Source organism: Parasteatoda tepidariorum, chromosome 5 (assembly GCF_982258835.1).
Source record: "Parasteatoda tepidariorum strain Cologne lab strain chromosome 5, Ptep-v5.0, whole genome shotgun sequence".
NCBI lineage: Eukaryota > Metazoa > Arthropoda > Arachnida > Araneae > Theridiidae > Parasteatoda > Parasteatoda tepidariorum.
In genome coordinates, this window is record NC_141759.1 from 102,016,996 (window position 1) to 102,041,974 (window position 24,979).

General features: G+C 28.9%; 1 protein-coding gene across 1 annotated transcript in view; it reads left to right on the forward strand.

Annotated features, from left to right (window-relative positions):
* LOC107448197 (glutamyl aminopeptidase) overlaps window positions 1-24,979 on the forward strand; it is a 40,906-nt gene that overhangs the window by 4,312 nt on the left and 11,615 nt on the right. The window contains exons 3-13 of the mRNA XM_016063312.4: window positions 1,089-1,362; window positions 3,213-3,333; window positions 5,577-5,731; window positions 9,568-9,681; window positions 10,470-10,604; window positions 11,183-11,314; window positions 12,832-13,087; window positions 16,108-16,235; window positions 17,841-17,896; window positions 20,013-20,160; window positions 22,943-23,016. Of these exons, the coding sequence (XP_015918798.2) occupies window positions 1,089-1,362; window positions 3,213-3,333; window positions 5,577-5,731; window positions 9,568-9,681; window positions 10,470-10,604; window positions 11,183-11,314; window positions 12,832-13,087; window positions 16,108-16,235; window positions 17,841-17,896; window positions 20,013-20,160; window positions 22,943-23,016 (1,593 nt within the window). The remainder of the gene's footprint in view (window positions 1-1,088; window positions 1,363-3,212; window positions 3,334-5,576; window positions 5,732-9,567; window positions 9,682-10,469; window positions 10,605-11,182; window positions 11,315-12,831; window positions 13,088-16,107; window positions 16,236-17,840; window positions 17,897-20,012; window positions 20,161-22,942; window positions 23,017-24,979) is intronic.

Consider the following 24,979-nt stretch of genomic DNA (forward strand, 5'->3'; position numbering starts at 1 on the left):
GTAAAACCCGCATGTCCTGTGCAAAACCAGTTTAGGTCATCCAAAACCCCAACCCTGATCTTAGTACAGTAAAACATCCAGGAAAGACCACTTTTTTTCACACAGAATTTTTTCCCTAGATTCTGTGTTGAAGATAGCCTTTACGAGAGACCATCAAAACCTCACCCAGCAACCGGGAAAACCTCTGTACCAAGTGCAATAAATGTCAAATAAGGAAACGCGAATAAATATAACAAATAATATTAACAAAACAAATAAGTAGATTAAAATGCATTCTTAATATTTGTGAGTGGCTTTTATTTAGAGAGCTCTTTTTGACGATACAACCTCAGTCACGCTCAGTGACAATACAACCTCAGTCACGCTCAGTGACAATACAACCTCAGTCACGCTCAGTGACAATACAACCTCAGTCACGCTCAGTGACAATACAACCTCAGTCACGCTCAGTGACAATACAACCTCAGTGACAATACAACCTCAGTCACGCTCAGTGACAATACAACCTCAGTCACGCTCAGTGACAATACAACCTCAGTCACGCTCAGTGACAATACAACCTCAGTCACGCTCAGTGACAATACAACCTCAGTCACGCTCAGTGACAATACAACCTCATGTTGCAGTCAGAGTGCACTAAAGACAATGCTATCAATAAATTTACTTTTAGAGTTGAAAGTTAAATTAAGTTTTTAAAAAAAATAAGCATTTTAAGTAAACTTCTCACTTCTTAAAGCATCACTCTTTGGTGATGTAAAATTGAATGCAAACTCAAACGAAAAACATTACCCAATGAACAGACATTACTAGTCACAATTTCTACTTTTTGTTTACATTTGAAATTTGATTTACACCTGTTTTTTATAATACGCCGTCTGCTACTAGGGAGCGAGGTTATGTTGTGTCTTTCCCATTACTAACCCATTTTTTCCAGTTCTTTCAGTTTTTTCCAATGTTCTGGAAGAAATAGGTTTTTTTTTCTGGATAATATGGCAACCTTGGTTGTACGCAATCAAAATTTGTTTACTATTTTTCCTATTTAAATACATTTGTGTTTTTCAACCTTGGTTTTTGTATTATCTTAATAGGTATTTAGCTACTACCCATTTTCAGCCTACATTGGCTAGGGCAGCCTTTCCCTGCTTTGATGAGCCTGCGATGAAGGCAACTTTCAAACTGACCATCGTCCATGCTTCGACACTGTCTGCATACTTTAACACTGAGATGTCCCACTCAGCACCCTATGGCAATGGAGAGTCTGTCACAGTTTTTGACAAAACATTGAAGATGAGCACTTATCTTGTGGCATTTGTGGTCTGCGATTTCAGAATTCTAGAGAAACTCAATGAAGATGGAGTCAATGTGAGTCATGTTTATATCTACAAATTGGTTATTAATTTATAATATTTTTGGTATTTTACATTTTTGTTATCATATCTGAAAATGGGATTTTTATTGGTAATATTTTTGGTCTTTTAGTATACCTTTATTAATTTGCTTCCGTGTGATTTATGATCTTCAAATTGAATAATATATTATAAATTTTTTTATTGGTTAATACCTTTTATAATCTACAGTTACTGAAGGTAACTGTATAAAAAACTACAATTATTGAAAGTAAATGCTAATAGTTTACTGCCAACTACTTTTTGACCGGCTAGAAAAGCACTTGATTTTTTCCCTAGAGCTTTGTACTGAATAACATCATAAGTTTAAATCATTTTCTGATTGCTACAAACAGATTCTTCAGTTATAATATTTTTAAAAGAGATTATGAAAAATTTAACTGCAGTTTTATGCTGGATAACAGTGCAACTTTCAATTTGTCGCTTATTTGTTGCAAACAAAATTGATGTCCATTTTATTGTCATTCAAAACTTTGACCACTTTCCAACATAAATGAGCAGTTCATAAAACTAAAAAGAAGAAAATAATAAATTATAAATTTTTTCAGAAAAGTAAGTCAACTTAAAAGGAGAAATTAATTCTATTTTTGAGACACCTGAAGCAAAAAATGTAGAGCATATCACTCTTGTAATTTCCATCACTACCAAAAATCCTCCATATCTCTAGAAAATGATATTTCCTAAGTTTTTTGCTTTATAAATGATAAAAATGAAGTTATTTACTAATTTTTATTAAACTTCAAAAACATAGATTTGAAATTTTTATTTTAAATTTTTTTTTTTATATATACATGCAATTGGTCTTTTTTTTAACCAATAATGATTACTGAGACAAAATGAAAATTTTTGGCATTAATATTTCAGAAATATCTGGAAAAGTTTGACATGATTTTTTTTAAAGTTTGATATAGTTTAATAAAATCTTTCAATTAATAGTTTTTATTTATCTTTAGAGATTTAATGTCTTGCAATTGAATTCACAGAGCTGGAGTAGCATCTAGTCTAGTTCTGAATTAGTTTTCTCGTCTATGCGCAGGTTGAAAATGAACAAAGCAAGCTAAATTTTTCTTTTTAATGAAATAAAAAAGAGAAAGAACTGTTATAAACATTAAGAAGACTTATCATAAAAATAATATTTTTTTTTATTGATGAATTTATTTTTCATTTATTTTAACCTACTAGCAGTTTAGTAAATAGGCAAAGCTGGGAGTATGTTTCTCCCTAATACACTATTTCCTTATCTAATAACATGGAAAAAACCAGTTTTGCTATGCGAAGAAGACTACAGGTTAAAATACGACTTTGTAGGTGCAGAACCATCAGTGGGTTAAGTTGAAAAGAATTGGAAACTCTAATGCAATTTTTATAAATGGATATGTTTTCCATAATTTATTCACTATATTGTTATTAGAATAACTAGATATATTTAAAAAAAAATTTCCATGGGCATTTTACTTAAAGGATTTGTTAAAAATTAACCGGAATATTAAATAATGGATTAAGCATTGGATGTAATTATAATTATAGGTTTCCAAATTCATAATTGTTTGAAATAAGTTGTAACTGTTGGAACACCAGTGATTTTTCCACAGAGACCCGAGTCTCTGTGGAACACTTTTTGGGAACTACTGGCCTGGTTCAGAACATAATGTAAAATGTCCATGAAAAATTCAAATGTTGTTGTAATTTTGCAGTAAAACATTCCCTCCTGATAATTTTAATAGGAGCTTTTTTTTAATGTTTATGTTTCTTCTCCTTCCTTTGAATTTAAAATTCTTATTTAAGATTTATTCGTTTTATTTAAAGGTTCGTGTTCTTGTGCCACCAGATCAATACAGCCATGCTCAATATGCTCTTGACACAGCGGCTAATGTTCTTCACTTCTTTCGTGATTTCTTCAACATTAGTTATCCTCTAAATAAGTTGGGTAAGAATATTCATTACTTTTAATTATTATATCATATATTGTCATATCAAAATATTGTACAGTGAACTCTTGCTGCTACGATATCCAATACAACAATAACTCCCTTTATTTGGACAATGTTTTGTGGTCCAGGCAAACTTGCTGAATTAAAGTCATGCTCCTCTCGATATTACGATATTCTCTGAAGCAATAAACCCCTGTAAAATGACTTTTGTTCTAAATTTCAACTTTATTTTCTCCATTTATTATTAGTTTTCAAATAATGTAAAATAATCTTATTTTAGCATCTTTTGCCATCTTTTTCATCCTTTCTGACAACAGAAGACTCACTACTGACCCCCCCCCCAAGAGCTTCCATTATTATTGAGAGAATTATCTCTTAAGAAGTCACAGATGTAACATTCCTATCTGATTTCATTTCCTTCATATTAAAAATCGATCATTAGTCACAAATGACCACAAGTATCACATTAACACCTGTAAGATAATTTTTTGTGGAGGGTGACTGGAGCACCATTCACAAACAAAAATCATTTTCGTTCTGCAGACTCAATGCATATTTTGTTGGTTGACTTAACAGTCAAAAAAATGAATATACATACAAGCAAAAATATTAGATTATTTTTAATAAAAACGGTTTTCAGGTATGTTTAGGATCTTGTTTTCGGAATTTATTTCAATTGTTTTTAATATTTAACCATAATTATCACTCTGCAAATTAATTCTTTGCATAATATATAAATACATTTATAGTTAATACATTTATAACATTAAAAAAAGATCCTATTGTGTCCACAAAATATGTTGGCCTTCGATTTAACGATATATTCCTAGACAACAATATATTTATTTGGTCCCCAAAATATTGTTTTACTGTGTAATTATCATATCAAAATAATTGTCATATCAAAATTTAATAACTGTTATATCAACATAAGCTTACCAAAATTCTTATAATTTAACACTTCATTTAAATGTAATTTAATGCTCAATAAATTTAATCTTTAAAAGCTTTTTCTTCACCCTTCATAAATGATCTCTTCCTTTTTTTAAAAATATTTTTTTCTCTGTCTCAAAATGTCACACTCCCCAACCCCAGATCAAACTATCATATATTCCACGAAGATGTATTAGCAGTTCAGAACACGTTATAGATCATTTTTCAAAAATTGCCTTACCTGAATCCAATTAAAAGAAAAAAATCAGCATTTCAAAACTCATGGTTCTGCAGGAAGTAATCTAGTTTTATTTTGCTTTTCCATGAGCAGAACAGAACATTTTTCAGCCCGAATATTTGTTACATCCCTAATACTAGCTTGTCTCGAAAGTAAAGGCGGTGCATGCACATTGCTAATCATATTGTCATCATTATGACCGTTTATGAAATTTTGGAGCTTTGACCCCCTTGGCCATCAACGGGCTGTTGTGGAAGTGCTTTACTTTTTTTTGACACATTCTCTGTAATTTTATATTTTATAACTTTCGTTTAACAGGCGACCCAATTCTGGGTTTAAGACTACCAATTCAAATCTGTATCCTTGTAATTTTGATCCCAATCCAGAAGACAAGAGATCTCCGGGATCAGTACCCCCAAAGGGAATTTGGTGGACTTTGTGACCCCAACAGATTTAACGTGTATCAATCACCATTTACTATACTTCGACAGGCCTGGGATTGAACCCACGAACTCTTGCACATGGACCCAGTGCTCTACCAAACAGAGTATCCCGGCCCCCATTCTTTGTATTTTATTTTATGTTATATCCGTCGTTGAACAGCCGACCCAATTTTGGGTTTACAACTACTAATGCTCAGCTCCGTAGCCTTGTAATTTTGAACCAATACAGAAGACAGGGAAACGACTGGATCAGTATCCCCAGAGGTATTGATTTGCTATAGGAACATGTAGGACTTGTGTCCCAACAGATTTAATGTGCATCAGTCACCATTTACTACACGGGGAGTCTTGCCAAGGCCGACCAGGGATCGAACCCATGAACTCCTGTACATGGGCCCGGTGCCCTACCAACCAGGCTATCCCGGCGTCCGTTCTCTGTATTGTAATTTATCAGTTAAATTCTCTTAACACTTTAGATCAGTGAGCTAATTTTCTTAATTTCCATGTGCATGCCATGTTCATTCTTTTATGTATTTTACTTTCCTAATTGTTTCATAAAGAGTCTAGCTTTTATATAAAACATAAGAAAGAGTTACACATTATTTAAATTGGTATGCTTTTGCAGATATGATTGCCATTCCTGATTTCGGTCCTGGTGCAATGGAAAACTGGGGTCTTGTGACTTTTCGTATGACTACCATTTTATATAATCCCATGGAAACGTCCAGTGAGAGCAAGGAACATGTTGCAACTGTTATTGCTCATGAGTTAGCTCATCAGGTATTATATTAAGTTGATGATTTGTTGAATAATTGTTAATAATTATGTTGTAAATATGTTTTATTGCTTTATTATGGCTTAATAAATGTGGTTTATTAATTATCTATGATAAGGATGTAAAATATATATATTATGATTTTTGTAATCAAAAATGTGCAATATTTTTTTTTGTTGGGACAGAAGCTATAAGAATAACTCTCACCATTAAGTTAACATAATAGACTTTTTATTTATATAAGTTAGCATAAAGAACTTTCGAATCTTTTTACAAAATTACGTATCGTTTAAACATATGTATTTATGTAATTAAATTATGATAATTATAAATAAATAGCATTAAAATTCATAACATTTTTTTAATGAACAGAAACCAGTATGGAGATCTTACCTAGCATTGCTGTGTTGTACTTGGCGTTCTGTTTCTGTATCCTTTGTTCTTTTTATTCTTCTTTTTTTTTTTTGATGTTACAGTCATGGTTTTTTTAAACTATCAATTCGTGTGACAAAACTGTGATCTCTAGGTCTTATCTTCTACTTGAACTTCATTTTGCATAAAATTCTAAGGTCCTCTGGTCTTTTTCCAAAATCCTAAGGTCTTTTTCTATATAATTTGAACTGAAAGTTTTATAAAAATAAACATATAAAGGTGCAGTTTAAAAAAAAAAACATAATGATTTTAAAACTTAAAACACTAGAAACATTCATTAATATACCCCGTTGCCCAAAAAAAGACAAACTTATTAAAACTTAAATAGTTGAGATTAATCTAAATCAGGGTTGGCAGGTTTTTGACATGTGACAGTTTAAACCATCACATCAAAAACCTCACTGTCGAAAATGTCAAAAACCTATATTCATATGTGAAATTTAATTAATACATAAAATTTATATATTTTTTATAAAGGATAGTGTTTCTAAATGTTCTAGAAAAAATAAATTTAAAATTTTGAAGAAACACTTATATTTTGAATAGTAACCAAAATCTTGTACTTTTGAAAACTTACATCTTTTGTAATATTATGTATTCATTTTCATGTGTTATTGAAAATTTGCAGTGATATTATTAAGAAATTTATTTATAACTAAATTTAGTGTATAGTATAGATTATACTAAAAATTAGACATTTTTAAAGATAAACATTAGCAGTTTTGTACATTAGACATCTTCTTTTAAAGAAAAATCTTTTTAATATTCTTTTAAATCTTCTTAATAATCTTTTTAACATAAGACAATACAAATTTAAGTACTTTCTGTTAAATACACAGAGTAGTTAGTGTGGATTTACAGTATATTCAGCCTATTCATTTACTATGCTGAAAATTTAGTTTATCCAAATACTTGTGAATTTCATTTTGCTGAATACGATATAGTTTTGTTGAATATCTAAATATTCAGCTGTTGAATAATTACTTCTTGCTTTCAAGATATGCATTATTTGTATTCTTAATACAAGTGGAGAGAAAATAATTAAGAGATAAAAATTGTTTAAAAATGATAAGTGTAATAATTATAAATAAATATAATAAACAATATGAATTATATTTATCATTATTCATAAATATAACTACTTTTAAATTCAAATTAACATACTGGATAATAAAGATATTCGGTAAAACATTAAAAAAAAAATTTTATACACTTGTATCAAGTTTGTATTTATACAACATAACTTGTAAGTTCCTTATAAATATTAGTTATATGTTCCTTATATGTCAAAAATGCATAGTAATAAACTTTTAATTTTCTTAAGTATCAAAAAAAAAAAATTTTTTTTTTTTTAAATATAAATATTTCAACAATTTTTGTGCAATATTTTGTGCACATGCATTTGAATATAAATTTCTGAGATTTTAAATCTGTTATTTTACCTTAATTTTAATTAAAAAATATTTTAAAACCTGCTGATTACCTATAGTATAATTAAATTTCAATATAATGCATGGCAACTGTTGGTAGTTTTGAAGTTTATATATTTTCTTGGCAAACTTCAGTTTTTGACATTTTTGACGGTTTAAACCAGTATTATACCCTTGTCATGTCAAAAACCACTTTTTGACGTCAAAAACCCAACCCTGATCTAAATAAATGTTTGTAATAGTTATCGGAATTAAGCACAGCTAATTTTACCAGTGTGTAATTACTATTTTAACTGTTGATTATTTTTTTAAAATGGGATGTGATAAAAAAGGCAGTGTTTTTAAGAGATGGCGGCTTATTTTTACAAAAAGTGCAAAGAAGGCACATCAAAAGGCAAACAGGTCAGGTCGCCCTTCTAAAAACGCTTAGAGAGAACACTGATTTTACTTTTGTTTATAAAGTAATTTCACCTTTGAACTTCTAATTAGGTTTTGCTCTTTAAAAAACAAGAAATATGAAGTTCATTGCCATCTCCATATTTGTTAGTTTATTGATAACAGTTTTAAATTCCCTTCGGATAATCTGAAAAATAATTTTAGTTTTCTTTGTTAGAACGTTAGAAAAAGTGCCACATGTGTGCGTTAGAAAAATGTGACTGATCGTAAAGACACGGTTCCCAGTAGAGCACCGAAATCAAGCATCACTGTCTGAGGTCAGTACACTGGTGGGTGATCACTTTGATTAGCCTCCTTAGGGAATGAGGGTGCATGGTATCGGTATTTTTTAAAATCAGTAGCAAAGTTTGCTAGCGCTAAAAATACTACTGGCAAAACCATTGTTTCATTTTTAAAAGTGTTATCACAATTTTGTGATGTAAACAAAATCATTTCCGTGTAACATATTGCAAAAAAGCAATTACTGAATGGTTAATATTAAGTGTTTATATTCATAAAAATGTTAAATAACATTATTTTATATTATTTTCATGCTGCAAGATGTCTATATAAGCTTCATTACATCAAAATTCTGTACTTAATCTGGCATAGTTAATGAAATGCAGGATTTATAAAGTTTGTTTCTGAAATTCTATATTTTTTTATTATTGATCAAGTTTTTGCTAAAATGACTATTATAATACTAGATGAACTAAACGATCTAGATTCAGTATTATACAACACAGTTCTGAAAGCATTGTACCACTTTTAAGATTTGCAGTTTTTAGTACCTTAAAGTTTTAACAAGAATTCTTTATTAAAACTCATCCAATTAAAGTAAACTTCATTTTTTGCTTCATCTAAACTATGTTTACCACTTAGACTTTCCTTCCTTTTTTTTTATTACTGTGTGCATTAAAAAATAGCACCCTGAATAACTTTTAATCCAATTAGCAGATTTTTACGTACTTATTTATAAAAAAAAATAATTTGGTGGCAATGAAGAAATATTTAGGTGAGTGGATATTGATATTTAAATGTGGCTAACGGACGAGGATCTTTGCTGACGCACAATCAGCGTAAAATTTTGTTCATATTTTTTCCTAGGTTGTGGATTGCTTTTTTTAAATTTTAATTATGAAATTCATTGTTTTCTTTTTAAGTCATCTGCTAAATTATTTTTAACTTAGTAAAGCATTCATCGCAGGAGAGTCTAACTAAAGGCTCTATCGGAAGAACAGCTGCTCTTGAGTGAGAAAGGATGACTGCATTTTTAAAAGAATCTATAAAACTGAGAAGTTGTTTCAAAGCAATACAAATTATATGAATCTCACTGTCAAAAGCTGTTTTGGTTGGACTCACACGAGTATAGAATGTAAAAACCTCCAACACTACCATTTGACTGATTAAGAATTTTGAAATAATGATTTTAGCCTGCTAAAAGAGAAAATAAAGAAGATTATGCCTTTTATTAGTAAATGCTCTTAACTATAAATTCTATAAAATATTTATTGCTGGTTTAAACTGTTACATCTCTCTTTCAGTGGTTTGGTAACTTGGTTACCATGAAGTGGTGGAGTGACTTATGGTTAAATGAAGGATTTGCTAGTTTCATGGAATATTTGGGAACAAACCATGTAGAACCTGGCTGGCAAATGGTAATAATATTACATTTATTGTGTGCTATTACTAAGTTTGCTTTTGATTTTAAGCTTTTTATCAACAAAAAAAATTTACAGATTAAAGACTGAAAGTGTTGTAAAAGAATAAAATTGTGGCCCAGATTTAAGGAGTAGAGATTTAAAAAACTTATCTAAAATAAAGTAAAAGAATTATGTTTTAAAGATATAGTAGAGGCTTGATCATTAGAATTCCATAAAATTTTTCTTGTCTTTTTATGTAAGCAAAATATCAGTTTAAATGGAACATATTGATTTTTATATTTTCAATTTATTTTCCAACTTAATTTGTATATTTTCGTTCCTTATATAACTGAGTTTCTACTCTTTTTGAATGACAATAGTTTAAAGTCTATACGAAAATAGAATTATGTTCTCTTTTTCAATTATTGAAACTGAATATTTATGACACTAACCTGAGTTTTGAAAAAAATTTGTTGGAATTTTAAATATTGTTGAAACCACGTTTTCCTATTATAAACCACACGTAAATCAATATGAATAACTGCTGAAAATAAAATTGAAACATTACATCGATCAAAGATGCTATCGGTGTAAATTTAGCACGTCATTCAATGATTATCTAAATGCATGATTCAAATATTATGTGTAAATTTCTGTAGAAAAAAAAAGTAAAATTTAAACTTTTCCAAAAACTCTTTCTGCATGAACTCTGTAATGCTCTGTGACAATGTTGCTGATGTGCTAAAGGGTATTTTGTTATATTAGTTTATGTTGCTTTAAACATTGATTGATTGATCATTTAGATGGATCAGTTTATTGTAAGCACAAGTCAAGATGCGATGGCATTGGATGGATTAGAAAGCTCTCATCCTGTTATGACTGATGTTGACAACCCAGAAGAAATAGATGCCATTTTTGATTTTATTTCCTATAAAAAGGTTTGTTGTTACACTTATATTAGTAAATTTTTTTTCTTACCTGTTTTGGTTGATATTTTTGTGTGTGACAAGTTGACCTGAAAAAACCTTATAAAATACCCTCTAAAAAATACAAAAAAAAACCGTGAAAAACTTGTAATGACGTAAAAATGAAAAATAATACCCTTAATTATTTTCAAGAACAAGTTTTATATTAACTTTTATTTCTTAGAAAAAATTATAAATTGAAACTTGTATTCATAAGTCAATAAAAATAAGGTAATTACGATAAACATTAAACTTATGACTAAAAATAAGATAAAAATAAGTATCTGTTCCCTTTATCAGGTTAAAATCATTCGTTGACATTCTTAATCAGCCAAATTTCCACTCATTTTAAATCTTCAAAAGCATCAGAAATGGATTGTCTTATCAAATGTTTCTTAAAAAAATTCTCTTCAACAGTAACACTCGTTATTGCAATTACCAACACTATAACAAAGCATTGAAAAAACCTACTCATTGTATTAATTCTTTATATATTTTCATTGTATTAATTCTTGTATTATTCTTGTATCTTCATTGTATTAATTCTTTAGGGTGCTGCTATACTCTATATGCTTGAAAATTTTCTTGGCCGAGATACCCTGAAGAAAGGATTGAGCATTTACCTTAACAAATATCATTACAAGAGTGCCAGCACAAAAGATTTCTGGGATACATTCACACAGGTTTGTAAACTTCATTTATTTAACCTTCACTTTCATTAGCATTTCAATACCACTAGTTTGAAGATTTAAACAGGGTGCATAGCGTTTTTGAAAAGTGAATAAAGATGCTTATTTTTGGTTTACGTTTTTTATAAGCCCTTAAAGGCGCTTTTTTTTCATTCAGGGTTTGTAAAAAGTGCTTAATTTTCTATCTTTTAAAAAATGATTTTTTTTCCTTTGCCGTGTCGATTGTCATTCTAAATTACAAAAAATGCATGATTTTCACAATTTTCTTGCAATATTTATCAGAAACCAGTTATTTTATCATGATTATGTTAATTTTTTGAAAATTGTCTTGAATTTTATTGATTTTATTTTTATAAATTAAGATTTAAATGATAGAATAAAATATTTTTTATGCCTGCACGGATCCTAATTCTGATTTTTTTGTTTTTTTTGGAAAGTGATAAAAAAAATTTTTTGCATGCTTAAAAAGTACTTAAAAGGTGCTTATTTTTTGTTGAAAAATCTGGCTACCCACCCTGTGAAAATATTGATTTATTATGCATTTGTGGCAACAAAATCTTTCTAGTCTTACTTTCTAACATGATAACAATTATTGTGATTTTAATGACAAACATTCTGTAATTTAAAAAGGTTTCAATATTGTTATATCTGAGAAAATAAAATAGTCAGTAAATCGCAGAGGGAATATTTTTTTTTTCAAAGTTAATGTTTATGGCCACTCTAATAAAAGTTTGTAAGGTTATCTTTTTGCTTATTTCTTCTTTTTTTTCTAATGCAAGTATTATATTATAGTATGAACAAAATTAATATTATTAACTCTTCTAGTTTATATTATTTATGAAATTCTGTTAAAGTTATTGATTTAAGATTTTATCTGTCACAAGTAATTGTTATTATAAATCATGATTTTAAGCTAAGTTATGTACTGATGAATATGCTAAATATAATGCTGAAGCTACTCTATTAAGCGGTTTTTCATAAAACTAGTTTTTAAATGACTATTATTAATAAATGTATGAAAACCATAGTTATAAACTTCTGAATTTATTACTACTAAATGTACTTCAGTAGTTATGTATATATTACTGAAGTTACTGTCTTAAGTGAAAAATTCTGGATTTTTTCATGTATCTAGTCTAAAAATAACATTATTAATAAATGTATGAAAACCAATTTTGAAAATTTTGTTTCTTAAAAGTGTCCCAAAACTTTTTTTTCTTTTTTAATTATCATGCTGGTAGATTTAACCCATTAACAAAAATATAGTCTGGAATATAATTAGAATCTTCTGGTTCAACCTTGAAAAGTCAGTATTCTTTTTTCCTGGTTTGAAATTGAGTGAGAACTCTGGCAAGACACCTAACAGTTAAATGAGTACCCATAATTGATGAGTTTTAATAGTTGAAAATAAAATGATTTTATCAATAAATTATTTTCATACTTTGCATAGTTTTGATTTGAAATCGTTTATTGGTTTTGCAAAAAGTTACATTTATACAGCTCCTTTTTAGGTTGCTTTGACCACTTCTCATTTAAATGTCTCTCAAATATTGGACACATGGACACGTCAGAAGGGCTATCCAATTCTGATTGTCACTTACAAGCATCCACACGTAAGAATCCAACAAAAAAGATTCTTGCTCACCCCTCCTGAATCTGACACCGTCTCTGAGGTTTCCCCCTATGGCTACAAGTGGTTTGTTCCTGTCACTTATGTCACTGATGTTTCTCCAAAAGAAAATATGTTCTGGCTTAATATGACTGATGGTAAGATGTTTTATATTTTATAACTGCCGTTGAACAGCCGTCCCAATTTTTGGGTTTACGACTTGGGTTCAACTCCCTATCCTTGTAATTTTGAACCCAATTCAGAAGACAAGGGAACTTATGGATCAAATATTGGGAGAAATTTGCCTTTGTGGGTTTTTTTTTATGAAACTAACCCCTTACTTGCATTACTTGGAGAGGAAAACCTCCCACGGTTAGCTTGACGGTAAGGGGACTCTAACCCATGATCCACCTATCACTGAGGATATTTTACGTCAGCACAGTGGTCGGTGCGAGCCGGGTCCGTAATTCGAATCTACCAGCCATTGCCGTAATTCGAACCTGGTTCATCTCTTTGGGAAGCAAGCGCTCCATCCTCTGAGCCACTACCGCTCTGTGGTAAAAAATATTTATAACCGTTGCTGAACAGCTGACCCAATTTTGGATTTACGACTACTAATATTCAACTTGTAGTCTTGTAATTTTGAATCAATCCGTAAGACAGGGAAACTCCTAGATCAATACCCCCATGGGTATGATTTGTTATGGGGATATGGAGGACTTTGTGACTCGACAGATTTAACGTGCACCAGTCAGCATTTCATTACATGGGGAGTCTTCAGCCGGCGGGGATCGATAGAGTCATATCAGTGACTAATCTTATCGTGTATTGTAAAATTGTCTCTTTCTAATATTTATTTTTTGCTGACTCTCTGTGGGCCTAGGCCTTCTTTAGAATCTTTAGCCATTCGGTTCTCTTCCTTGCCAGGATATTCCAGCTGTTCAATCTCAGTGCTTTGAAATCCTTTTTAATGATGTCAACTCACCATAATCTGGGACCACCGATAGTTCTGGTTGTTATGAAGGATTGGTTCCTTTGTCTGATGTGTTCAGAAATTTTGATTCGGTTTATTTTGATGTATTTGACAATATATGCTTCTCTATACAGCTCATTATTGTACATGTGCCTCCATGTACCTTTAATGTTTACTGTACCCTGAATCTCTCTTAAAATTTTTCTACTTGATTTTTCATGTGATTTCCCCATTGTCCATGTTTCTGAACTATATCATATATCGGTTGCCTAGCGTTTTTAAAAATTGAAAGATGCTTTTCGTTTTTAAAAGCCCTTAAGGGTACTTTTTTGTTAGGCGTTTTTAAAAAGTGCTTAATTTTCGCCCAAAATTGTGCAAAAGCGTGGATTTCACATTGTTCTATTCAACATTTTCACAAATCATTCAAACACAATGCTGTATGGCATACCGTCGTTCCATAGCATATGAAAGCGCCAATCATTTTACGTGTTTGATGAAATGCTTGCAGGTCCGCATCGTCATATACTGAGCCTTCACTGAGAATTATTCTTGCACTATCATGTGCAACTCGGCTGCATTTTACAAGCTATTCTCAATTTCCGGCTTCATTTTCCTCCTTCTGAAATCGAACCGAAAAATCTCTGTATCTTTTTATGGTAGCTGATTTAATCAAGAAAAAGTGTTCCTTGTCAGAAACTAGTTATTTTATCATAATCATGTAAAGTCTTTGAAAATTATTTTGCATTTTGTTAATGTATATTATACTTAAAAATATTTTTTGAGTGCTTAAAAAGTGCTTATTTTTTGTTGAAAGATTTAGCTATGCACCCTGTTATAAAAAAATTAGATAATTGTAATTAAATTGAAACAAAACAAAATAAACATGAATCCAAAAAAAGATTTCTTCAAGGTAAACCCTACATGCAATCATGTTCGAACTTTTCTGTGAATGACTGTTCAGCAGAACAAAATCTACGATTCATGTATTGCATTCATGTTTCTTTTGTTCTTTTTCAATTTAATTATAATTCTTTAATTTTTGTTATAAACATATTAGACAACAAATTTGGGGTTTGTGCAACTTTAGTGCATTCTCAGATTTGAACTGGATCTTATTTTTATGCTACACCTTCTTTCTGATTATTAATAGATTTTTATTTAAGAATATAGTGCATTTTATTCTTCTTTTCTATCTTAATTTTATGTTTTCAATTCAGGAGCTCAAAAACTTCCTATCTACTTCCTATCTTCCTATCTGCTAATATTAACGACAGCCTTTGGTATGAAACCACTAAATTTTCACTTTTACCACCATGAATTAATTCCTCTGGCAAGCAAGTTAATTTAGAGCGATAGTATGCTGTTCTAGTTTTATGAATTCGGTGTAATGTTTTAATCTGTGTTTTTGTCTCAGCACAGCTTTATAATTTTGAACATAACATTTTTTTTTAAGTGTGATTTTTATCTTAATAAGAAAAACATAATTCTGGAATTTTGTCATTTTATTTTTAATTGAAACGTTAGATGCGAAATACTAATGCAGTTCTTTTCAAAATTCATCTCCTTTTTATAATTTGTTCAATGTATTGTTATTAGAAGAAATACTTTTTTTTAAAAAGAAAATTGCTGTCCCCCTGTGGACTGATAGTAAAGACACAGTTCCCAGTAAAACACCAAAGTCAAGCATCACTGTCTGCAGTCAATAAGTGGGTGGCTGACCACTTGAATCAGCCTGCATAGGGACCGAGGATGTGCGGTATCGGTCCCCGTTGAACTGTTCTGCCTTAAAGTGCTTGAATTCACTCAGGTTGTCTGGCTAGCAAAGCAGGGGTGCCATCCCCTCTGCAGAGGATCAGAATTGTGATGGCGTGTTTTCGGATCATCCTCAGGGATGTTTCCTAGACTGTCGCAAATAGCCCATTGTGCAGGTCCAGTGCGACGTAAATAAAGTGCCTACCTAAGAAAATTGTTATTTCGTTTTTTTTACTGGCATTTTACTTAATGAAAGCAACTGAAAAATAGAATAAATTATGATATATTGATTGAATATAAATAGAATATAATTATGGGTTAAAAAAAATCTTCACTGGTTTATAAAATTTAAACTCCTGGAACTCCTTTGACCCTTTTATGGAACCTAAAGGTTCTGCAAAATTCATGGTTTATTGCACATAAGTAAAAAAAAAAAAAATTCTTTTTTGGCAGGAGAATTTCTAGTGCCTGCCAAAGCTAAATGGTTGAAGTTGAATATTAACCAAACAGGCTTTTATAGAGTTCTCTATGATGACAGACTATGGAATACTCTGATAAATTTACTTTATACGAATCACAAAGTAAGTTACGTTTTTTTAAACAATTTGTATGCATTTTTTCTAAATATACTTTTATTTTCTTGTCTAAAAACATAAAAATTTTAATTATTTCTACATTAAAAGTTCATTATAGCTAAAATCCACAAAAACGGATGAAATTGTTCTTATAGGGAACTTGTCACTATTCGTAATTATAAATATTTTTTATTGCTGTCTTAACATACATATTTTATGTCAAGATAGCAATAAAAAAAGTGTAATAGTGTACAATAGCTTTTGACGTCATTGATTAACACTAAATGTTGATTGCAATATTTATCTGTCTGGAAAAAAATAAGGGGTTATGGCAGATAAATAGCCAACAAAAGACACATCCATTTGAAGTGTATAGCAAGATCCCTGAAAATTAGTTTTTATTTTGTATGGTGAAAGATGACATATATTTACTTTGTTAAGTGCTTAATGATCTTTTATTTATTCTTAAAAATTAACTTTTTTTTCGAAAATTAGAGCAAAAATATGTTCACCTCAATTAAAATGTTTCCTGAGCGTAAATTGACATTTGATGTTGTGGCCAAAGTGGCAAATTAGCTAGTTTAAGTATTACTAGTACATAATTTTTATTAATGTTTGGCCTCAGAGACATTCATATTGATCCATTGACAGATTAATATTAAAATTTCCTTTGAAAAAAAATGAAATTTTTTTGTTCAAATAATACTTTGCTGAACACCGAATATTGGTTACCAGGGGTCTGTTTAGAAGAAATTTGGGTCCATTAATGAACCCTTCACAAAATATCTTTTCATAAAAATGAACCCTTTACAAAATAATTTATCTTTTAATAGGACTCTTCACAAATTTGTTTATCTTCATTATTGTTTTGTTAATTGAATAAACCCTTCCCGGGAGGGGGGAAAGAAAGACAGTTCGAGAGAAACTAAGTTTCCCTAAGTTTAAATTCCAAATGTAGTATTCTAAGAAAATATTTCTACTTTTACAAGCATCGTGTGTGTATTCTTATTAATATTGAATAATAATTTTTTTTTGTAAATAAATAACTGTACCATTTGTATTTATTCATAAAACTAACTAATAGACTATTATGTAAATAAAAATTAATTTCTGGCAATTTTTTAAATAAAATATTATAAATTTAAGAATTGTTTAAGTTTACTTAATGTGTAACACATTAAAAGTGATACATTACTAAGTTGTGTTATTTAAAATATGTCAATCAAATTTATTAAAAATGTGAGTGATTTTTTTTCCATTATTCGTTCGAAATGAATATTTGTATGTTGCATCTCTAATTTAGTAACAGCATTTGTTGAGCAGAATCGTGTATCTATTTACAATTTAAAAACTTCTTGAAAAAGTTTTTAGCAATTTTTGCTGTAACAGGACCCTATTTGCACAGATTCACAAAAGCAGGACCCTGGTTGTAAGTGACTTAACGCTTATTTTATATTCGCAAATTATGAATAATTTTTTCACAATTTTACAAAAACAGGACCTTTCACAAAATGTCTGGACTGACCCTTGGTTACCGTACTAGTCAGGCTACCCATTTTGCATTTAAATTTTGTTTTATAATTTTCAATGAAAACGAAGTTTTATTTGTAGGTTTTCAAACCAGCTGACCGTGCTAATCTCATAGATGACGCTTTGACTCTCGCTAGGTAAAAAAAATTTTTATGTATTTTTGACATCTTAATCAAACTCATTGTTGTACATTTATATAAAAAAATAAAGAGGAATTAATTATTTTTTAAAAATCAAACTTTCTAAATTCACTGTTATTTCTTTTGCCTGTTCTTAAATTTCATATGTATTTTCTGCAAAATGTGCCTGTTTTGTAATCAAGGTATTAAAACTAGTGTCATGATTTTAGCCACTTAAATTCTTAAAAAAAAAAAAAAAAAATCACTGCTTTGTTGTCCTAGGCCATCAAGGCATATGGGGTGCGATTTTTCTTATTTTCCAGTGGCGCCATCTATGCCAAGAATTCAATTTCTACCACACCCATACGTCATATCCGTTTATGGGGGGTACCCATTCATACATTCATTCATCCACAAATTGTTGACTTGAACCAGAGACAATCAATTCAGTACTCCCAGAGGTATAATTTGTTATGGGAACATGGAGGCTTTGTGACTCGATAGTTTTAACGAATTACCGATTTAAATCATTAAAACAAAATGCAATTAATATTACATTTTTATCTTCTGCTAATTTTCTTTCATTGGTTTTTAAATTGTCAGCCATTTCTGGAACACTTGGTGCAATCACACCGTAAATCACAACTTTGAAGGACAATGAAAGTAAAAAAGAAATTTATAAAAATGTGTGAAAATATATTATTGTAAGACTTCAATCTGCTAAATAATTTTTTTAAAAAAGAAGAAAAATCTTAGCAACTTTTCTAGAAATTTTCTACAGAGTTTGTGAAAAATGGCTTATTTAATGTTGAATCCTCTAAAGTAAACAACATGAATATTTCCCCCCCCCCACCAAGTTTCAAAATTAGTTACAAAGTTCACCTATACATGTTGCTATTAAATTGGAAAACTATGAAAATAATTCCAAATTAATAATTTACAACAACAATGTTGTGCAATCTGAGGACAGAAATAACTAATGATTCTCAAATGTTTCTGTTTAAATGGGTTAAAAAGAAGCAGAAAGTATTGTTTCAAAGGTTTTCAGTCTACACTGCCATCTGTTGTCAAAATTTATTACTAATGTTTGCTGGAAAAAATTGACTTACTCAGGAGAAAGCAACAAACCATATGTTTTCAATCTGTTTCATTTTTTTTAAATTTCATCTGTTTTTCAAATCTTGTGCAAGTGTTTCACTTGGAATGGGTTATTAAAAAAGCAAAATGCTTTGTTCTAAAGATTTTCAGTATGCTGTGCCATTTTTTGTCTCCTTTTTCTCATTCTCTCATTTTTTCTTTTATCAATTTCTTAATTATTCCACACGTTAGTATTTATAAGCTCATTAAACAACGAATTTTAATTTTGGTATCAAAATAACTAAATCACACAATCACACAGTCTGTTATATTAAATGAAAAAAGAAATTGTATTAAACTTCAATTCTTTCAAAATATTTGTTTTGGAAATTCGAAATTTCTCTTTAGGATAAGAGACTTGGAATTTTGAAATCCATGCCGGGTGAGATATCAAAATTACTAAACACCAAATTACAAGTTTTCAGTCTACTGTATTAAATATAAAAGGAATTGCACTAAACTTCAACTATTAAAGATCTTTTTTTTGAAAATTCCTATTTTCTCTACAGAAGAAAAAAATAGCTGATTCAATAATCAATGCCATTGAAATTATAGGGCAAAATTAATGGCCTACACCAGTCACTGAGTAGGTAAATATTACAAATAGCAATTAAAAAGTCTACTAATTACCACTTTTTCCATCAAAAAATCACCCCTTCTGCATTTTATAATTTTATTAATAAATGTAGAATATATATAAATAATAATTTGGAATTATTATCAATATTTTATAATATACTGAAAAATACTTGTCCCTCAAGGATTTTTCTCATGTTAAATATAAACCTTGTAATATTTACCATATTTTGAAAAATACTTTAAATGCCTTACACTAATACCAACATTGTTTTTTTAATTATGTAAAATTTTCAATTTTTGGAAAAGTAGCCTCATGTTTTAAAAAGTGGCCACTTTTGAAAATGCTGCAACTGTTCAATAACAAAATTTCCTAATTTTTCCATATGCTGTAAATAAATGCTTTTTTTTTTGTTGACAGAGTAGGAATTTTGAAATGTGGACTAGCGTTAAACTTGACTCGTTATCTGATCAAAGAGGAAGACTATGTCCCATGGGAAACTGCCATTTTACATATGGAAGTGCTAGATGTTTTAATGCAAGAGAGTCCTGGTTTATTCCTTTTCCATGTAAGTAATTCCTATTTTATTTACGTTAGCGTAATTTTTTAATAGCTTTGCAATACTTATCACCAACTCAATTTTTATGTAGAGTGTTTAGAAACAGAACTTTGTCCATTTATTCTGATTGAAATTTAAATCCAGCCTGATTTTTATATATTTTAGAAAAATTCCTAAAGACAGGGAGGCCACAGAACAGGCAAATATGGGAGAATAGTAAATAGTTTGGTAATTTTATTGTGATATAAAAATCAGAGAAATGTCAGAATATTTAACTAAAATACCCACAAAACCAGGTAAAATGAATTCATTTAAGTTAAAGGCACCTAAATATGTGATATTTTTTTTTAAAAAAAGAAATAAAACTGGTCCTATAATATTTTTTTAGGAAATACTTGTTTATTATAATGTGTAACTAAGCACTGATAAGTATAATTTCTTTATTTTAGTATCTAAATAATTATAGTTCACATTGAGCTCACATAATAAAATAAAGAATTTATGTGAGTGTATACCAGATTGTGGGTATACCCTAAGCTCTAAAAATAAGCTTTAATTATATTTTTAATATAGACAAAATAAAAAAATTAAATATTCTCATTGGCTTATCAGAAGAGATTGTTTTAAAATCAAATGTCGACGATTAATTTTTCTCAAATATTTTAAAAATAATATCTATAGTATTTGCTATCTTATAGCTCTTATCCAAAAAAAATTTTACTGCATGTTCTACTATAATTATGTTTACTATTTTCTGAAGGAACTAAAACCTACCCCCTCTGCCCTAAATGCCATCATACTTCTGCTGATCATATCCTGGACAGTCTTAGTCTTCTCTGGGAAGACATCTACTCTACTCCTCTTTCGGTCTTTGATTTCATTTAGGTCAGCAGGTTCATAGATATGGTCTGACTTTGTCAGGCCAAATGAGGACAAGCAACAACAGCAATGTATCACAAATTTAGCGTTTTTAAGGTTGTTTAAAAAAAGCCATATGTTTTGTTTATAGTTCTGATTTTAAAATGGGTTAACATAAAACTAAATAATTTAAAGTTAATGGTAATTAAAATAAAAATAATACATTTTGCACTTAAAAGCCAATTTAATAGAGAAATGGAACTAATTTGTTGAGGATAAATGTAAAAAAATACTAATATTATTATTGACCCCAATGATAATTAATTTTGGTAATCATTACTAATTGAAATAAAAATAAGCTATAAACTGAAAAGCAATATTAATGGATAAAATGTACCAAATCATTGTGGGGAAGCCTAAAAAGTGGCCTTACTATTGACACAAACAATGCTTAATATACTTTTATATAGGTACAAAGTATTGAGTCAATTTGGTGGTTATAATAGCTACAGCTGTACTGCACATTTTTTTATTGTATTGTCATCACTCATTCGAATCACGTGGGCGATCCAATTCATTCTATTTATTTTTATGCATTTAATAATATCAGGTTGTTTATAAATCTTGTAAAGTTCAAAGTTAAATCTCCTTCTCCAGTTATTGTTTGCATTTACACCACCAATTATACTCCACAAAATCTTTCTCTCAAATATTGTGATACAATTTTAGGGAAGGCCACGGTTGAGATGGGCTGACTCAGTAAAATCTGATTTTCTCGCAATTAATAAAAAGAATTGGAGATCAAAGATAAATCGGAAGTCGTCATGGAGAAATCTTCAGAGGAAAGCATTGGCTCACATTGGGCTGTCTGGCCAACTATGATGATGATACTGCACATTTTTATGATAGATACTGAGGAAATATTTTTATGTCCTTTTGAAATTATTAGTACAAGAGAAAGTAGCTTGGTTGGTGGAAAATTTTCATTAAGAGTTACCTACAGTTACAGCATTATGCCAGATGATACTGAATACAGTTAATATTTGATTTGATGGGATAAATAATTAAGTACTTGTTTTATTTAGTCTAATAACATATAGCTATCAATTTTTGTGCATGATTTGTAGTATTGTACAGTACTGATTTATTGATTCTTTTTTTTTTTTTTTTGCTCCATAAAAAAACTGGTATTTAAGTTAGTACTGAAATAAAACTATAAACAAACTTTATATAAGTAAAGTATATTTTATGGTTAACGGTAAGACATACTTAAATTATTAATAATAAAGTTATACCACGGAATACAAAAATCAGATAAATTTAATAAAATGCGTTTAAAAAAGAATCAGGAAATTTTTTGTAGCCATATTGTAAATTATAATTCCTAATGGAATATTTTTTATTGAACTTTTTGCTTACTAGAGAATTTAAATCAGTCATGTTACTCAATAATGAAATGAGTATCTAATAAATTTGTAACTAAAGTGTCTAATAAATTTGCATGTAATAAATTTCCTTATTTTTATTTTTTTGATAATTTCCTATTTTTAAATAAAGTCAATAATTTTAATATAAATTTATTAACATAGGTTAGGTTCTCAAACCATTAAGATTTTTTTTTTAGTACAAAGTCAGATCATTAGATCAAAAGTTCTTTACTTTCTTCTTTTGCTCATTGTACTCAGTATTTTAATTGCTTAAATTTCAAAACTTTTGACCAGAATCATTAAACAACCAAAAATTGTTTTTTAGGGGCTCTTTACAAATAAGGTGCAATCATTTAGGTCTACAATACTTTCTCAGTTTATATGTAGCTGAATCCTTCAAAAAAAAAGGGGGAGGGGCTATTTACAAATTGTGTTCAATCTTGTATAGGTCTATGATACTTTCTCAGTTTATATGTAGCTAAAACAATTATTTATTCTTATTTCAGAAATATCTAAAGAAATTGTTGAAACCAGTGGCTGATATTTTGCGATGGACAGACGATGGAGATCATTTAAAAAAGTAAAAAAGCTTTTAAATAACATTGTTAAGAAAACTTATTAATAATATTGTAAAAAAAAAACTTTAATTAATATTGTTAAAAAAAAAGTAAATAAAAATATCTTGAAAATTTAAGCAAACTAAAATAGTTAAGAAATGCTTAGATTAAATTAAAAATATTTAAAATCGTTTTTTTTTTTTTTTTTTTTTTTGTTCATAACTTTCGTTATAACTGATAGAACTTTCTACTATTTTAACTTTTTATGGTATGAATTATATTCAGAGGCATCAATTAAAAACTGAATAAAATTTTAAATGTAATATTCTTGTCTCATATTTGTTCTTTTTAACCGATTCTCTTTTAAACGTTTTATCTTACCCTTTTAGTTTGAGGACACTTTTATTATTTAAACTGTTTTTAGTACATTTTCATTAACTTACTTTTCTGTCAGGAATTTCTGCCAAAGCTAGAGTACTCAAATCCTTACTGGAACTCTAGCCTGATGACAGTGTAAATTTCACTCAGTTACTGACCACCTTAAGAAGAAGAATTTAGTTTATCACTTATGCACTTTGACCAATTTTCATTATTATCAAACTAACAATTGTAAAATTTAAAAGAAAAAACTGAAATGAAAATGCTGAAATTTTCATTTTTTCTAATATGGAAAAGAAAGTAAAACTTATTTTATTTTTATCAGACCAAAAATTAAAATTCACAAAAATTAAAATTCAAAACATAAACTTTCATTATAAATTTCTATCACCACAAGCAGTCCACCTTGCATCTCCCAAAGGTGATGAATTTTTTTTTGTTTTTGTTTTATGGAGACAAATTGAAGAGAAAAATAAAATTACGTTTGAGAAAATTATAATTATTTTTCCTTTCCCTTTTTCTTCTTTTAAGTCTACTTCTAAAATGGAGTTTTTTTTTTAAAAGTTTTTATTCCATTATTTGTTATTTTATTCTAAAAATCTTTATTTTTTTAAGTTAGGTCATTTGCTTAAAGCAGTACTTCCGAAATGGTGTTTCACAGAACCCTAGGGTTAAATGGAATTCCATGAGTTAGAACTCTTTGTGAAATCTTCCATTATATTTAGAACAAATCAATAATCCATTATTTATTTATTATTTCGTTTACCTTTATGAAATTGTTTAAAATAAAATGTCAATAAAAAAGAAATGGCAGCTTTTTTAAAAATATATAATTTTTCTAATGAAAATGTATTAAATTAATTATGAAAAGGACATGAAAAAATTACATCTGTGAAAATTAAAATGATTTTTCCTTTCCCTTTTTCTTCTTTTTAGTCAACTTCTAAAATAGAGTTTTTAAAATTTTATTCCATTATTTGTTATTTTAAACTAAACCTAGTTATTTTTTTTAAGTTTGGTTATTTGTTTAAAGTGTACTCTCCAAGTGGTGTTTCACGGAACCCTAGGGTTTTACGGAAAAGCTGAATGGAGTTCCATGAGTTAGAACTCTTTGTAAACATTTTTGAAACCTTTCATTATATTTAGAACCAATCAATAATCCATAATTTATTTAATATTTCGTTTGTTTTTATGAAATTGTTTAAAGTAAAATGTCAATTAAAAAGAAATGGCAACTTTAAAAAAATAAAAATAAGGCAACTTTAAAAAAATAAGGAGAAATACGATTTTTCTAATAACAGTGCATTAAATAAATTATGAAAAAGGCACGCGTTTATAAAAAGTCACATTGGTAATCGAAATAAAATAACTATATTCATTAATAACGAAATATGTTTTCCTGATGGCTATTTTTTAAAGTATATATATATATATATATATATATATATATATATATATATATATATATATATATATATATACAGTGGAGCATCATTTATACGACGCCGAAGGGACCACCGAAAAACGTCGTATAAACGATAACGTCGTAGAATCGATTTTTACTTCTAAAACTGAAACTAACTCTGTTTTCAGTTAATTTTAATGTTT